The 18,859-nt window shown below is 32.3% G+C and overlaps 2 protein-coding genes across 2 annotated transcripts; one reads left to right on the plus strand and one right to left on the minus strand.

Annotated features, from left to right (window-relative positions):
• The first annotated feature begins 918 nt into the window (after positions 1-918).
• LOC132735671 (uncharacterized) lies at positions 919-7,024 on the plus strand. The gene is made up of 3 exons (XM_060722655.1): positions 919-1,498; positions 3,892-3,928; positions 6,197-7,024. The coding sequence occupies exons 1-3, from the start codon at positions 1,050-1,052 to the stop codon at positions 7,022-7,024; spliced, it is 1,314 nt and encodes a 437-aa protein (XP_060578638.1). The 5' UTR covers positions 919-1,049.
• Positions 7,025-12,504: 5,480 nt separating this feature from the next.
• LOC132735548 (uncharacterized) lies at positions 12,505-14,981 on the minus strand. The gene is made up of 3 exons (XM_060722504.1): positions 14,441-14,981; positions 14,091-14,136; positions 12,505-13,491 (listed from the first exon to the last, which is right to left on the minus strand). The coding sequence occupies exons 1-3, from the start codon at positions 14,659-14,661 to the stop codon at positions 13,060-13,062; spliced, it is 699 nt and encodes a 232-aa protein (XP_060578487.1). The 5' UTR covers positions 14,662-14,981; the 3' UTR covers positions 12,505-13,059.
• Positions 14,982-18,859: the final 3,878 nt, after the last annotated feature.

The following is an 18,859-nucleotide window of genomic DNA, read 5'->3' on the forward strand; positions in this document are numbered from 1 at the left end:
TGTAAAAGAATTTTAGTGCTATACATGTACTCGTCTCACTGGCAGTAAATCCGAGGTGTGGGGACTTCAATAATACAGTATAAGTCCTAAAAACTTAAATACTGCAAATTTCCGTGTAATTTTAAAACGAGTATACGTCGTTGAAACAATTACTGTTATTGCACGCATTTTTTACTATCAGAAAAATAATAACGCTCTTAAGAAAGCGAAAGTGGCATACCTCGATCTTTATTCTTAGACCTGTCCGTGGAACAACTTGTTATAAATATTTGGCACGCAATAACAAATGCGGTAAACGTCCAAAGTCCTGGCATCTTTGATGTATGGAATACAATTGTGTCTATTCTTTTACTACTCGATCTAATATTGGGAAAAATGTTGTGATGTCACTTAATTGTTGCTTTTATAGGCGCGTCAATAAACAATTATTCTTCAACAAATTATCAACAGCTGCTGGACTCTAAATTCGCACAATGATATCAATAATGCAAAAATAATATATTGTACTTGTCAATATGACATTACTTCCGGCGATTAACGCTCGGCAAATACATATATTTTTTACTTAAATTATGTAATAATATTTATCATATCATACGCCAGCAGATGTTAGATATAAAAATAACATACATGTAGCACTATAATAATGAATAGCTTAATTTGTAACATTGAATTGAAAATTCATGATGTTCTAGGGTTAGGGGGATATTTATATAAAACCACTATATGTTGTACCCTTTCCACACAAAAAAGTACGTCAGTTCTGCAAAAAGTAAGGTGACGTCGACCTTTTACGCACTAAATGACAATATTTAAGACTGCTAATTTGTTAGTTTCACTTTCAACCACTTTAATTTCTAGGTTTAAATGTAAACTCTTCACTATATATACCCATTGAAATTTAATTTCCTTATGCTTTATCGTTTTAAGAGATCCAGACATTAAAACGAGTATTTTAAAACTAGGTTTATCACACTTAAAACTACTTCTGATGTTAACGCTACATCTACGCTTTTCATATTCAAAATAATTTATTTGGATTATACATTATGTATTGCAGAGATGGATCTATTGCAAACGCTTGCCTGTTGGTCAAAGCTCCGTGTCCACCTCCTTTCTTTTATAGTGAATTTGGCGACTATGCGTTAAACCAAAATCTGTCTAGAACTAAGGTATGTGAAATCGCAACAAGGTGCATGAACAGGTTTTGGACGGAAAACTCGACAAAGGCCATCAACGAAATTTGTAATCCACAGACAACAGTGCCACCACAGACAACAATGCCACCATCAACAATAACAACAACAACAACAACAGTACCACCATCAACAACAACAACAACAACAGTGCAACCATCATCATCAACAACATCATCATCATCAACAACAACACCACCTGGTATTACAACCGAACAAATATTAACTGCAGGATCAACATGTAATGTCGTCTGCATAATTCTAATTGTGCTGCTGCTTGTTGCTGTAGCAACTGCCATCGTGTAAGTGCACAGGTTTTATTAAAAATAATACTGAAATTTTTTTGTACCTACATTTGTATATACTCGTACATGCAGTTTGGCCTTATTAGCAGACCGATGTAACAGATTTAATACTAACGGGTAGATTTACAAATTTTGTCTTTTATCGTTACGTCACGGTTCAGAAATGTTCACTAATTAGGGAAGAGAGTGCGTAAGAGGCGGGCATAGACACGGTATGGTATTCCGAGGGTCCCGTTAGGGTGCACATTTTCTCTCATCCCCTTTCGGTACCTCTCGCCGATGCTTAATGTGAAGGACAGAACCGACTAAATAGTCTTCGGTTAAAAGGTTTTTAAGGGTACCCGAAACTATCCCTACCCCCCTGTAACCAAATCCCCAATATCACTCTATACTTTTATTTTACACATTGCTATGAAGTCGAAATTGGATTTGTAATAACACTTTACAATAAGGAAGTAACGAATTCAAAACAAAACCTGAACATGTATTAACTAGAATGTCAAATGAAAAGAAAACAAACAAGCCAATTTCGATCAAACTTGAACAATCAGTATTAATATTATTCTATACAACGAATACTATAAATTCAGTAACGAATATATTATTCCATTTATTACATACCAAAAAATTTAGACTGTTTAAAGTGAAAAAGAAACATTTTTTTTATTGAAGCGCCTATAGATTAAGCATATCTTAACACTGTGCTTGACTGATATTTGACGTCACGTAAAAATATACGCACGATAGTGCAATACTATTTCTACGGAATCGCAAAATTGGTACTATTCTATTCACCACATACACGAAATAAAGACTGTTGAAAGTGAAAAAGAATCAATTTTCATTGACGCGCCTTAAAATTTAGTGTACTGTAACGCTTACATTTAACACGTCTTAACGTTAAATGATTTAGGATAGTTTGCATCAGAAAAATATCTTTTTGACGTATTTAAAGACTGCTTCAAAGTGTTGTCATCGGAAATGACACGTCTATAACGTTTTGCTAGACTGAACGGGATACCAATATTACATGATAAAGGATAATCTAAACACAAGTGTATATTTATTGGTTTCAGATTATATCAGTACTTACAATATTGTCATTTGCGTTTTTAGATTCAGTAACATCAAGAAACGATCCCGAGTATAAGTGAATCTTAAAATTCAGGTGGAAACTTAAAATAAATTAAGCATGTCTAAATAATAATTCTAAAACACGATAGGCTAATATCTTATTTTGAATGAATAAAGAAAAAAGAGATGAAATGATTAGATAGTAAATTGAATGTAGAATTTTCAAAATGAAACTCTTGTCTCACATGATATATTTAATCAAGGTTTCTTCGTGAAAATTCCGCAGCCGCTTGGGGTAGTGAAGCTCCAGAAAGACGTTGAAATATGTGTTTTTCTTTTCCTCACTAAAAAGCGTATGTTTAATTGATATATATGATAAGTATAAGAGTGGTGGGATTGACAACTACATATTTTATTTGAATTTCAAGGCGTTTTGAGCTTCACATACCAGGTGTCTGCGAGAAATGCTACATGCTTAATTAAATATGAAATAATAAAGCATTTAAGATGCCAAGATATTTTTATTCATGGTCAAATTGAGGCTTACTATCATTTTTATAAGACAAGAAAGGGAAATTAAAATCCTTACGATTTATGTTATAATATAACACAAGTCATTTACTACCCTAATACAAATAAGGAAGATCATCGGGCAAAATCAATTATGGAACGCCGTGACTGTCTTATGTGATCTATGTTTTTGCTATCTTGTGAAATAAGGAATCTATTTTGTCGTTTAAGCATGTTAACATGCGCAATTTACATCATATATTGTCAAAATATCATACTGACTTGTTCAAACAGCATGTAAACTTGTCAAATAATCATGATGACATGTGTAGACAACATGTTAACTTGTCAAAGTACCATGATGACATGTGCAGACAACGTGTTAACTTGTCGAAGTATCATGATGACTTGTGCAAACGACATGTTAACTTGTCAGAATTTCATGATGACATGTGCAAACGACATTATAAACTTGTCAAAATTTCATGATGACATGTGCAAACAGCATTTTAACTTTTCGAATTATCGTGAACGCCGCTCCTTATTATATCAATGCTCAGTAACCATGCATGGTAACATGAATATTCTTGTGTATGTATTAAATACAAAATTATCGTAATAAATACACTTGTTGTTTTTTTTTCATCCACAGTGAATTCATATTTCACTAAGTTGTAAAATCACGGTTGATGATTACATACATTATATTTAAAATTTTCTTCCGTATCTGAATAAAGAAGCATCGCTTACATCAACAAGGATGTTTGAAAAGGTATAGACATATATCTTTTTATTTATCTTTTCAGCTTGATCTGGAAGTTCAAATGTTATCGTAGATGCCTGGTGAGTTTTTCATCTATGTATTTTGTTCCGGCTTTAATCACATCGGACTAAAGCAAGACATCGTTATTATTACATTGGTAGGGTGTTCCATTTGGACCATCAATAATTTGGAGGCAGTGCACATATTTCAAGGCTTCTCGGAAAAAAAACTGACCGCATCACAAAACTAACAAAACATACATGTATATAACAATATCTAGAACACAATTTGACTATTGCATGTTCGAATCTAACAAACCGGAACTGTGTATTCCCTCCTTTTTTATTCTACCCTTGTCTGCGATGGTGACACCGCGATGGTATGATGAAATAAATACAGATGGTAATGATACGATGACATGATGGCAGAAACGGGATGTGATACCGCATTTCTTGCATATCTGCTTTCATCGGTGACTTACAACCGCAATGTGTGCGTGACAAGCCTGTGCTTTAAATTATGTCATTCTTGACCGTCTATGAATAAATTGTGTTATTAAAATGACACTATCTATGAATGAAATTGTAAATTCATACGCCACTATAAGAATTAAGTGCTTTATGAAAATGACAGTTCCGAATAATGATTAATATAATTATAATATGCAAGAAAAAGAATCCAACACCGACTGTCGCAACAGGTCTATAGGAATATCTAGCCCTTCGGTAACTGTTTTGCGGAAAGTCAGCACAGCCTTGTTACCGCCGGTCTCGTTTACCTTAACCCGTGTAAGATCTTTATATCCCACCATCGTACTATCACGTTCACAATCGGGTCATTGTGATTTCACTATCGTGCTATCGTATTTTCACCATCGTAACATCACGTTTTCACCATCGTACGTAACATCACGTTCACTAACGTTTATTAGTCGTTCTGTCATTACTTCACTGTACTATCTTGTATTTTTTATCATGGTGACATCGCGATTTCGCTATCGTGCATCGTACCACCGCGTTTTCATCATCGTACCACCGCGTTTTAACCATCGTACCGCCGCGTTTTCACCATCGTATTACCGCGTTTTCACCATCGTACCACCGCGTTTTCATCATCGTATCGCCGCGTTTTCACCATCGTACAACCGCGTTTTCACCATCGTACCACCGCGTTTTCACCATCGTTCCACCGCGTTTTCACCATTGTACCACCGCGTTTTCACCATTGTACTACAACCGCGTTTTCACCATCGTTCCACCGCGTTTTCACCATCGTTCCACTGCGTTTTCACCATTGTACCACCGCGTTTTCACCTCGTAACACCGCGTTTTCACCATTGTACCTACGCGTTTTCACCATCGTTACACCGCGTTTTCACCATCGTAACACCGCGTTTAACCAGCATCACATGGTTCACCTCGTGTCCTTGCGTCACTCATTATCGTACCATAGCGTTTCTACAATCGTGATTTCTTTGCCGGAATAGAAAAACAACCAGCAGCAACAACAACAAAAAAATACAAAAAACAACAACAAAAAAACACGGCTATATTGAGTCAGCAACTTTAACAGATAAGCCGCACGTAATTCACGGAATTCATTACTGGTTACTCTTTCATTATAATAATCTCGCTTAGACTGAAACCTAATCTTCAAATTCTACATTGATATTATTGATATAAATGATTTACTGCCGTACTTCAGGCGTTGAGTAATCATTTAAATCTTCCACTTTAAACGCAGTAAAACAGTATTCTCTTAAAACAGACCGTAAAAAACGACAATAACAAAACAAAACTAGAAGCTATAAACTTCACAAAAAATGATATACATGTATATTCACACGTGTAGGTAAAAGGCTAATGAAAATGCCCTTTATTCATTCAAATATATCTCTTTTGTTTCCTACATCCACACAAGTTCGTCCTCCAATGTACAAAATCATATGAATTTACATCAAATTATCACATCCGCGCAGTCTGATCAGGATCCATGCTGTTCGCTATTAGTTTCTCTACTTGTTATAGGCTTTGTAAGCGAACAGCATGCATCCTGATCAGACTGGGTGGATGCACGGGCTGGTCTGGATCGATGCTGGTCGCAAACCCATTATGTTGGTTTTGTCATGACGCGGCTCAAATATGTTTATGCTAGATATGTATGTTTATTAATTCATGTATTCTTGTAATTCAATCGTTTGCTGAAACCTTTTTGAAATAAATTAAATGACCTCTGAAATCTTCAGACATGTCCGACAAATCATTATTCTGTATCTTGCTATTTCAAAATTATTGCATGATAACAATATATGTACATATTTTATAGTTATTCTTTCCTTTTTTATATAGGCCATCAAATGGAAGATACCATCAAGCTTTAGGAAAAGAAGTGACCGGCATAAGTTATGCAAACAGCATTCGGAAGATCATACATTTGAAAATCCTTATTACTCAAAAAGTGAACAGATATGTATTATATCTGACAAAACGCAAGTAATAACCGCCCGCGTTAGTGAAATAGGCATTGATATTTTTGATGGAGGTCCAGACAAAGTGAAAGTCATTGCTGCTGATGTGGAAATTGAACAAGACAAGTACGAAGACCTGATTGAAACCGATTCAGTTAGCGGAATACATACATATGAAGTGGTAAATACACACGGCGGAATGGAGACGCTTGATGAAACAAGCTTTGTTGAAGAAACTGTTGATGATAAAACGAAAGATACGACAACAAATTTATCGGACATTAATGAAATGGATTACCAATTTGAGCGACCTGAACAATATGAACCAAAGAAAGGTTTTGAAACCAACGACAATGGCAGAATCGAAAACAAATCAGACACTTTTGATAAAGAAGAAATAATAGATGATATTGGTAAAAAAGAAATAATAGATGATATTGATAAAGAAGAAATAATAGATGATATTGATAAAGAAGAAATAATAGAGGATATTGGTAAAGAAGAAATAATAGATGATATTGGTAAAGAAGAAATAATAGATGATTTTGGTGAACGTGAATCTGATGTGACTGACTCAATAGGATCTGGAGATATTGAAAATGAGAATAATACAGACACTGGATCATCTGATAAGAATAGTGATGATGATGTAGAAGCAGATGATGAGGATGATGCTGATGATGATGATAATGACGGTATTGGCAATTAAACAAGAAAGGGAAATTAAAATCCTTACGATTTATGTTATAATATAACACAAGTCATTTACTACCCTAATACAAATAAGGAAGATCATCGGGCAAAATCAATTATGGAACGCAGTGACTGTCTTATCCGATCAATGTTTTTGCTATCTTGTGAAATAAGGAATCTATTTTGTCGTTTAAGCATGTTAACATGCGCAATTTACATCATATATTGTCAAAATATCATACTGACTTGTTCAAACAGCATGTAAACTTGTCAAATAATCATGATGACATGTGTAGACAACATGTTAACTTGTCAAAGTACCATGATGACATGTGCAGACAACGTGTTAACTTGTCGAAGTATCATGATGACTTGTGCAAACGACATGTTAACTTGTCAAAATTTCATGATGACATGTGCAAACGACATTATAAACTTGTCAAAATTTCATGATGACATATGCAAACAGCATTTTAACTTTTCGAATTATCGTGAACGCCGCTCCTTATTATATCAATGCTCAGTAACCATGCATGGAAACATGAATATTCTTGTGTATGTATTAAATACAAAATTATCGTAATAAATACACTTGTTGTTTTTTTTTTTTCATCCATAGTGAATTCATATTTCACTAAGTTGTAAATTCACGGTTGATGATTACATACTGCGAATTCACTTATATTCGTGGGCTTGAAATTTCGTGGTTTTATCAAAAAAGGCATTTTCGTGGTTTCTTAAATTCGTTGATTTTCGTTTTCTTGTTAAAAAAATCAGTAACCTAATGCAAAGTAATCTTAAACTTAATCGCCGAACATTTTTACTTACAACATGTACATATCTTTACTTGTCACACAGCGCTTGTCAATAAATTTAATCCTTGCCTCTGGGCATAACTCTAATATAGCACAGTTACTGCCGATAATTGACTGCAATTAACACATTTATGTGACATGATATGCACCTCCACTGCCCATGTTATTCGCCGATGTAAACATCGCATAATTTATACGACACCTGACAGGTTTTAACCAGCGAGTTTAAAAATTTACACACTGAATTGGTCTTAACATATTTGACAGTAACTACACGCAACGTCACAGCGACTGTGTAAATTTACATGCATATAAATTAATCTCGGTACAGTATGTGGATCTTGTAAAAAGCGGTGTAGGCTAGGCATTTTAGCCAAAAAAAAGACCCAACCTCAAACAAATTCCTTCAGAAAAGATAGTTGCATATTTGTTATCTACTATATATGTGTTGCTACAGGAAAAAAGTCCTCAAAAAAATTCGAAGTATAAAATGCTAAAAATGTCATGTTTTGAAATCATGTGTTTTCAATTAGAAAAATCTGTGAAATTAAATAACCCAGATATTCTACGCAAATATGATCATTAACAAAGTAACACATTTATACACAAACATACTTTATTTAATCCAAAACGCTTCAACCAATGTTGATTACATTCAAAAAGTCGCAACACTGCATAATCTATACATCATCATTTAGACTGGTATAAAACATTACCCCACCCACTAATGATAATTTTTTTTTTTTACTTTTAGTCAGATTCCATTAAATATTCTTACAAGTTAGCTCTACCAAGAATAAAGTTGTATTAATCTATCTAAATTCATATTATAATTCAAAATTGCAATACATTTTACACATATAATTATTATTTATATACATTGTATTTGCATTTCTGTTCTGAAAATCAACCCTTCAAGTGAATATCTTACCAATGCTAAATTGCACTTACTTAACCATGGAAGTTTTGTTAAAAAAAATATTGTAAAAAGACATTTTAAAATAAAATGAATCTTCTGAATGTTAAGACACTGAAAAAACACAATGTTATTTCATCATTTTTGTCACCGAGGCCCGACTATCCATATATAGTCTCACAACGCTACACATGTATATATACATATTGCCCTGCCCTTGTTCAATGCTGAAATTATATCTCCACTTTTTCGGCCGGTGCTGTTGAAACCTTTAGCTTATACCCTTTTCACAGAGACACATTGTTCCGCATCTGTAAAATTGTTACAAAATAATATGATAAATAAAAATGCGAACTTTACATTCTGCTTTTAAAATAAAACAATTGTATGTCAAACTGAAAATGTAGGTACTATGACAAGCAAGATAGGATTGTGCTTTTAGATTTATATTTTTATATTGAATTATCTACAAATAATTCATACATTAATGAGGCACGTTAAGCCTCAGCAAAAACGGGCCTCAGCTTTCTTCTTTAGAAAATATGTTTCATGTTATATTGTTATAACAAATTTAAAGCGTGTAAATTGCCTATCGGCTGAAAGAAGCACTGACTGTGAAACATCATAATGTACCATATAAGTAGGAAATACTGAACAAAACAGCACCTATACTTTCATACAGATAACTAAATTGGAAGTTTTGGTCGAGTGTTTAAGGTCACTGACTTCAAAACACTTGCTTCTTACGGTGTTAACGATGAAGGGTGAAGGTTCGAGTCCTGCCTGGGTTTTGGAGTCTATTATCTGACATAGCTATCCCAAACTAACTTATAGAATATTGGTGGTTCTACGCGCTAAAAATAATACCTATCATATGTCACACTTTTTCCTTCACCAGTAAAGATTGAAAGTTATTATATGACCTGTAAAGTGTTGATGTGACATAAAAACAAACAAACAAATCTCTGATCTTAGTAATTCCGAGAATGTAAGAAAACTGAATTCCCTTTAGAAAAGTTATATATGCAGTAGCACACAAAATTTAATCTGGTACACCAACTGTGTATTAAAAATATAGAGGGTTTTTCTTTGATTTACCTGTTAATTGCTTTTCAAATATGCTGGATCTTTTCAAACAGAACCCATTTAGCCTCTCCTAACTTGGAAATATGGAAAATTCTTGTCACATCCAATCAACGGATTGATTTATGTTCGCCAAAATATAAAAGGCTGGACTCTCACTAAATATTGTCTTCTGCAATCAACCATACCCCATACTATGTTAAGCCCTTCCTCTGAAAATAAGATATATAAAGTCCATAAAACAATATCAAAAAGATATTTAAAAAAATAGTATTGAAATGATATAATAGGGAAACGCCTGAGAAAATGTTGGTATGAGCAAACTGTATGTGCCTTTATTATAATCATGCTGTAAAACAATGATGTAAATTTGTGTTGATATATCAATTTCTGTTGTATTAACAAACCTGAAAGACACCCAATTGTTTTGTTTTCATTCATTCAATAAGATATATCTACGTAAAAAGCCATTTTTCTCTCACATCCCATTACCCCTTGTGTAGAAGTCACGTGTCTGTCCATCTTCTAACTAATTATACAACAATACAACAACTGTTCTATAAATGCTGACAACAACATGGAAAACATTACTTAAAATATACATACAACTGGCACTGGTAATGATGAGGGTAGATTATCAAGCTACACAAAGTTGTAAAAACAGAATTATTTTCTACAGATGAATGCCATATTTGTATATGATTATCAATAACTCTTGTTTAAATATTTTTGGAAATAATTTGCTATCTACAATATTATTTTCAAAAAAGTATTCGGATAAACCATATACCGGTATATCTAGCATTTCTTTAACATTTGATATCCAGTTTTTTACCTTTATAGCAATCAGATAAACTTAATTGATATGTTTTCCGTAAAATTATATTGTCAGTATTTATCAATTTGCACCAAAACTTAATTATTCTTACGTATCGATTTATATATAATGGGTAACGCCCGAGTTCGCCGTATATAAGAACATTGCTTGTATTGGCTCTAACATTTAAAATTATTTTACAATATTTCAAGTGAATATGCTCAATTAACTTTTGATTCGCTATAACCACATACTCTCAGATGCATATTATATGATTGAGCCTACGAAAAAAATTAAATAATTGGCATAATAATTTGGGTTTTAAATCCATGTCTTCTGTTAAGAAGTAAAAGTTATGTATAAAGTTCCAGTAACAACTTCCTCATTAATAGGTAATAGTTTTAGCTTGATTACACCCTATTGGATATGCTGTCTATTTTTCATATAACATGCTGGAATATTATCAATTCGCTTAGAAATGCATTATGTATTACAAAATACGTTTGTTTACATCAAGTTAACATATTATTTGTTTTAATTAGGATTTCCACAAATTCATAAAACATGCAACTATTTGAAATAAGTCAAATTTAACATTTTAAAAAATATCCCTAGATTTTCGTGATTTTGGTCACAACACGCTTCCGTAGAAAGAAAAAATTACATAAACTAGTGCATACACATTTTTTTTAAATACTCAGTAAGATGTGTGGTTAATTCTGTGTCATTTTAGATAATTGTACAAAAGGAAACAATGTAGGACAGTGAGTAAAAGATAAACTCTCTTTTATATGATTACTTCATTCAAAAATTGTGTTTAAAATCGCGAAAAATTATATGACACATTTTGTCATCTGCATAATCGATTGATTGGTGGTCAATTAAATCTATCTACCTGACAGATTTTTCCCTAATTTATACAGAAGAATATAAAATGACTAAAATTACTCACCTTTGCACTAGGAATGCTGGAATTGAAGTTACTTCAGACCTTTCAACGAACGAAAATATAATAAAACGTGACGTCACCGAACGTGCATATAAATTAAACGTATGGTGTAATTTAAGAGACACATTTAAATATCGATTTTTACTAAAATCTTTATGATCGATTTTTCAGGATTCTGCAAGGAGATATTTTGAAGACTTTTTTCTCAAAATGTAGATAATGTTTATCTTTTATTTGATCGTGAAAACATTTGTGAAGGAATTAGTTTTACCTTAATTTCTATTATGACTGGCCTAGTGGCGTCTTTGATGTTTACGGAATAGCATTCGCACAAATACAGATTAAAATTCTTATAGACTGGATCATTTAAAACGACAAAAAATGTAACAATAAATCTGTTTTATGCGATCGTTTTTTTATTAGTTTTTGGTACTTTCGGACATTAATGTCAAAGAACTTTTTTTAAATAAATAAAGAGGCAAACGGGCAATTTTGAGTTTAGCGCTAATATTTGCACTGCCTGGGTTCTCTCTCATATTACTCGATGTCAAAATTCTTGTTAACACAATCAAGTCCTAGTAAAACTACAACGATCAAGTATGTATGTATATGCGACATTTGTGACAGTAAATTGACGGACATTAAATTGATGTTTTCTTTCAAGTTTCTTAAATATTGTAAACGGATTTAATTATGTTACTAACCTGAAATTAGCTTTCTATTTTACATTCATTCATGAAATTAATCGACCGGAAAAGAGCCGACGCAAATGTTGTAATATATATTGGACAGAGACTGGGCAATGAATGTATTTGTTCGGATAAAAGTTCGTCGGATCTTAAATTCGTGGATTGACCTACCAACGAAAACCACGAAAATTCGTGCCCCACGAATAATAATGATTTTACAGTAATACTGGTTTAATACAGATAATTGAAATGTGAGTACATACGCATTTGTGAGGACATGAGCGAAATAATGAGCGTTCTTTCTGACAAGTAATAAGGTATAATGACAATTATTCACAGAAGTTAAAGTCATTTTGATTTTTTTCTTTTAAAGCGGCGGATAAAGTTAAACGAACACACTTCATATCTGTTCGTGATTATCACTTTTCGCATATTAAGTTTACTTTCTCGTTGGAAAATGTATTGTCATATAAATATTGGCACACACGACACGTGTCAAAGTGTATGTTCAAGGATGACAATCTTTGACTTCCATCAAAAATACAAGCGGTACTAGCATTTTCATTTTTCTTCGCGCCATTCTTTTCAACAACATCTTTTCCACCTTCAAAATAGACATCATTATCATCTGCATCGCCATTTATCTCTCACCGACGCTTTTTTCGTCATTCAGAATCATATCCCAACAATGTTTCTTCATTGCCTTTAATATCTACACCATGTTTCTAAATCTGAAACACAAACATCATTTACTCTTTACCATTATTATTATTATTAACGTTCTATTCACCAGCGGTAGCATTATTTTCTTCCCCAGTGCAATCAATAATGTTTGCGCCACAACAATCATCAATTACCTCTACACCATCACCACAAACAGTATCTCTAAAAACATTATTGTCTTCTACTACCAAGCTATCATCTTTCTCACCAATATCACTATAACCAATATTTTCTTTACCACCATTATTTCCTTCATCACCGTGATCATTTATATTTTCAAAACCACCAGCATCATCGCCACTACTTATTACTCTACCGTCATCACAATTATTTTCTTCACCATTACCATCACCATGGTTAGCAGCATATTCACTACGTCTATTAACTTCTATGAGTTCACCATCATCAACAACGTCAGTGGAATTTATCCGTTTATTGCTTTCAAGTGTCTTCATTTGCTGGTTAAATTTTTCTTTCCCCTTTTTATTTATCTTAAATGAACAAAAACTAAAGTAAAACTTCAAGCGAGACAGCAAAATTTTATGTTCATAGTGTGCAATATCTAATTTATAGGACATGCTACATTAAATGGCGACAGTACTACGGTGATCCCTACTATGGATAACTTTGGAATATAATCGCTGCTTCAATTTCATCCTGCTTTCTTACATTGCAAATTGTAGATTTATGTAATTTTGGCAAAAATTATCTTCCATAGATAGCTGACCAGAAATAAGCTTTAAATTGTCATTTGCTATTAAAGTCTATGCTAATAACGTATTTTGTTCAGCAAATAGATCATATTTATGTTATCAATTCATGTATGTATAATATATCAAATGTCATAAACTTTATAAAGAAATCTTATTCTATTTCATGTGTAATCTCTTGACAAAAACTGAAATTGCACCATATATCGTAGCTGTCGTTTACAATAAATTTTGGGTATACATGTACACTGAAATAAATGATTTTCGAATTTATTGGCCGAATTTTTAACGTGTACAGATTTGACGAATTAAAAATGGATACAAAAAGGTTAATTTACATTTAAATGTGTCATAGCTAAACATGATAAAGACTTGATTACCTTAAATTTGTAACAGGTCTTTTTGCGCCTCACTCTCACGAGTACACTGAAGTAAAAAAGATTTTTTTAAACCACCATTATCAAATAAAAAATAAGGCATTGACCATATGAAACAGGCAAGGCTTAAGGTCATTTTTCCAAAAAGGGTCACATCAAAAAGTTTGCCAATGAATAACAAACAAACTTGAAACAATATTATATTTCATGATTATGCATACTAGGATGGACACCGTAAGTTAATATATAACCAGGCCTTGATGTAAAATTATATGCATAACAGAGAAATCCCACGGGAATAAGCCTGATATCTAAAATATTAAAACATGGTCGCACATGTAAATATTACTCACCAGGCGACGATCAGTGCAGCAACAACAACAACAATAACAGTACCCACGACGATCAACGGCACGACCAGAAAATGGGGGCTACCTGAGGAAGATGGCGTAGTAACAATTATCTGCGTCGAAGAGCTTACTGTTGTTGAAATAGACTCGTTGATGATGTCAAAGGTGAACAAGCTCTCTGAATTATGCTTGATGATGCATCCGTTGGAAATCTTTTCAAACATCTCTTGGCTATTTCACAAACCTCCTGTTTGCAAATACCGATGTTTATTGCATAGTCTACGAACTTGTCGTAAAAGAAAGGGGGTGGACACGGTGCTGCATTAAGCCAATCCCTGGATGAACATCCACCAACGTTACACGTACAGTTCATTAAGGTTTCCATTTAAACATGTATAAAATTTAAACTTCCTTTTAGTTAAACGTTCTCATGTATATTTTCGCAAAACTAACATTTCATTTAAGAATCAATGATAAGAGTAAAAAGTTATAAACATTTGGTAAACCATAGTTTGAATACATAATGCATATCATTATTATTGCTTTATTGCTAATGATTTAAGAGTTCAAGTGCTATCACAAACGCTCCGAGTTTTATAAATAAATAAAACACAAATTAAAAAATATTATTATACTCTTTACTCTATAATACTCTATAACTTACAAGAACTAGCACTTAATTTCACTTTAAATTTATCCATTACTTTTCAGTGCCAAAAAGTAGCATGACAGAAAAAGACATATATCACTAATGAAAAAAATTAGAAAATTTAAGTTATATACGTCCGTTAAGTATTAGAAAGAGCATTGAAACACTAGGCTATCTGATTTGTACGAGGAGGCGTAGCCCCCCCCCCCCCCGAGAGTATTAATCAGATTGCCGAGTGTTTTTGATGTTCTTCCTCTTTTGTATCATATCAAACATAAAAACACATTGTTGTCACAATATGAAACCCCAGAAAAAAGTAACCAATGAAAGAGCATCTGTAAATATGAAATTTCTGTCACTTTCCCTTTCTCTGCCGTCCCCAGCAAAAATGAGCCAATCAATGGGCATGCTCTGGAGTGCGGGTAACTAATACCTGCACTCCAGTTAACAGACTGTATACGATTTAACGTTGACACATATTCAACAGATAGGTCCCAAAACTATGATACAATCAATTATATTGTGTTGACATTAATTTTTTTCCAAAAGTTACTGTTATCATATGAACTTTTTAAAAGATGATATCACGTTTTTAAATCTCTAAGCAAAACATATTATATCCTTGGCATGCGATAAAAAATGTCGCGCGTTAAAGTGTCGTCTGCATTGCATTTCAGTTTTTTTTTGTAATTTTCTGAAATTAAGAGGAAATTAGGTTTTAATGTTCAAGAGCTTTGAACTTATATAACTGCAGTAGGCTGTTTGCAAAGACTTTAATGATTGCCAGCTGGCATAGGGTCCACTTAATTTAAGGGCTTACAAAAATGCTATCGAAAGTTGACAAATTTTTCGCATAGCAAAAGATGAAACATATTAATTTCTACTACTCAGTGAATATGAATTTAAAACGACAATTCGTTTTAAAGTTTCCGTTTTCTTTAGTCTTTTAAATTTGTGTGACAGTAGTGGCCCTTCGTAAATTCCATAATCTATATAAATATGTACAACATTTTTGTAATAGGTTTATTGTTTAAGTTAATCATCTTAGTTATCAAGATTATCTTAATAGCTCAAACACTTTGCATGGTAATATGGGACTTAAAATGTTATCATTTAATTCAGAGTAATTTTTTTTCCAATTAGTAAACGTATTTTCATGTGCATTTATTAAGTTTGGGTAAAATTTATTCAAATAAGTAAACATGTTGTCATGTACATTCATTAAGTGATTAAACCTGGCCTACTTGCTTACGTTATATGTACCTAGAGTGTGATATAGCCCTTACGGATAGTTTTTAATGGTTATAAAACATATATTCCATAAACCATTCATTTTAATACTTATAGCTGTGACATAGTATGTATAACAGTGATAATTTGTCCCCACCTTTTACTAATGTTTAAACATTAATAAATATTTCCTGAAATTATTTTTTTTCTCATCTTGAGGCATTAAAATCGCATTATTTCGGCTCTTTCCGACAATCTTCGGAAAATAATTATAAATTATTGCCAAAGTGTTCTGATTAACTTGCCATTCAAATATTCGAGTTCGTGCTATTGTCTAGCCTATACTCTAGCATTCATAACTTATATAATCAAAACTTATAATAATATCATAGTACATGTATATACAAGTAATAAAATATGTTTCCATTACAATGTCAACTGTTTCAGCATACCTTCAAGGTATTTGTTCATAATCTACGGTATAATATGTTGTTGTTGTTTTTTACCAACCTGTGACCATATTGTACCATTAGGTCAGAATAAAATCGGCTGTTGAACTAAAATGTTGAGCTTTGCGATGACAGTGATTCTGATAGTGAAATGTGTGCCTACAAGTTTGTCTATGGACCCAGGTTTGTTTTTAATTTTATTTATCAATTAAATAATATTTCAAATTAAATATCAATTAATATTTTATTTTTTGAAAAGACACATGTTTTGGTTTTTGATAACCTTTAAAGTGAATTGGTGTATAACGAAAGGTCTGTAATACAATGAATACTTATATTGATAGTATAAAGTATCAGACATGACAACAAAACAGGAAAGAATTATATATGGATGCTGCTGGTATGATCCGATATTACATATATCCGCTATATAGCAGATAATAAATATAGAGGATATTGAATGAGTGTAGGTTTAATACTAAATTTATTGAACGAGTTGAATAAAATCATAATACGAGAGCCTTTGGCGAGCATAATATCATTTTATGCAACGAGTTCAAAAAATTTAGAATTTTATGTCCTTGGTAACTTATTTATCAAAAAACAGCAACTCTCTAGAAAATAAATCAGGACTGATGTCCTCCTTAAAATGTGTATAAATATTTTTACCTGATTAACTGAATCGTTTTCCAATCTTCTTTACATTTCAGAATGCCTAAAGCCTGTTGAAGAACAGCCGTTTTGTTTCGAAGTATTTGATCTCTGGACTTACAATGCGGAAAATCAAGCATGTTTCCGGTTTAAAGATTGTACAGGGCCGTACTTCCGGTTAGGTGAAAACGTCTTCCCTTCTCGAGAACGATGTGAGAAGAAGTGCATGATTTAGATACATGTTGCTATTTTTCGGTCGTGAACATTTCAAAATTACAATATATACCAATGAAGAATTCAGTGAAGTTACATTTATAAAAAAAAGATAGTTTCATGTTTCAACTTCCTTGGGAGTGCAATGATATTTAGGATTTAATGATTTAACAAATAGAAATTAATTGAATTAAAACAATTATAAAAAAGGTCAAAATTTGTTGTTAAAAGTGTCCCAGTGTTTCAAAGGTGGAAACTGAAGATAAACTAGAAATGTGTCCATAGGACATTTTGAGGTGTACAGATCGAAAGAACTTGTACAATTATATGAAAAGTAAAACATGTACATGAAGGAAAAATATTAAATTCATGTAAAATAGCTCCACTTAAAAAAAGATGCAACATTGTCGTCATGATTTATTTTTTAATTAAAGCACCAGGATAAAGGTAATCGGTATAAAATATGATAAACAAGTCTCTCCGTGATAATCGTGGATAAGACTGGGTATTTAAAAGTTTGTATCAAAGGGTTTCTAGCTCATTGTACATATTTATTAGCCACAATGTGCTAAAAATTTAAAATTACCAATGTTTGTGGTTATAGTTTTGTTTATTGTCTCTCATGAAGCAAACTATTTCAAAGTGTTTGTTATTGTCAATAATTTTTATTTATTTCAAAGGAGGGATATTTCCCTGTAATATTAATCAACTTCAAAGTTTATTGGCAGTCAGCAAAACATTTGCATTTGGCTATTTACAAATATATCATTATGGCAAAGACAATACATGTGATATAAATACAAACATTAATATATTTACATTAATAATATTTAGAACAGTAGACATTATAAGTCAATAGTATCTGTACGTAAAGATAACGTATTCGATATGAATTTTGCAAGATTTAATATGGTTTTTCCATTTTTTTGAAGACATTAAATTATTTACTTTTGTACAGTTGACCAAAAGAATTCAATGGCCTCGATATTTTGATCTCATATCTCTGTATATTGGACAACATAAAACGAAATGATATTCATTTTCAATTAAATTTTGACAACATATTTTACAATTTCTATTGTTTCTATCAACATTGTTTTATATCTACATGTACCAGTTCCATCCTCAAGATCATGAGAGCAAAGTCGTATTTTTGTTAAAGCATTTCTAATAATATAGTTTAAAATGATATCGAGATTTTTTTTTAATTCAAAAATATTTTTATAATTA

This window comes from Ruditapes philippinarum, unplaced genomic scaffold, assembly GCF_026571515.1.
Source record: "Ruditapes philippinarum isolate M1 unplaced genomic scaffold, ASM2657151v2 ctg760_1_1_1_1, whole genome shotgun sequence".
NCBI classification, from domain to species: domain Eukaryota; kingdom Metazoa; phylum Mollusca; class Bivalvia; order Venerida; family Veneridae; genus Ruditapes; species Ruditapes philippinarum.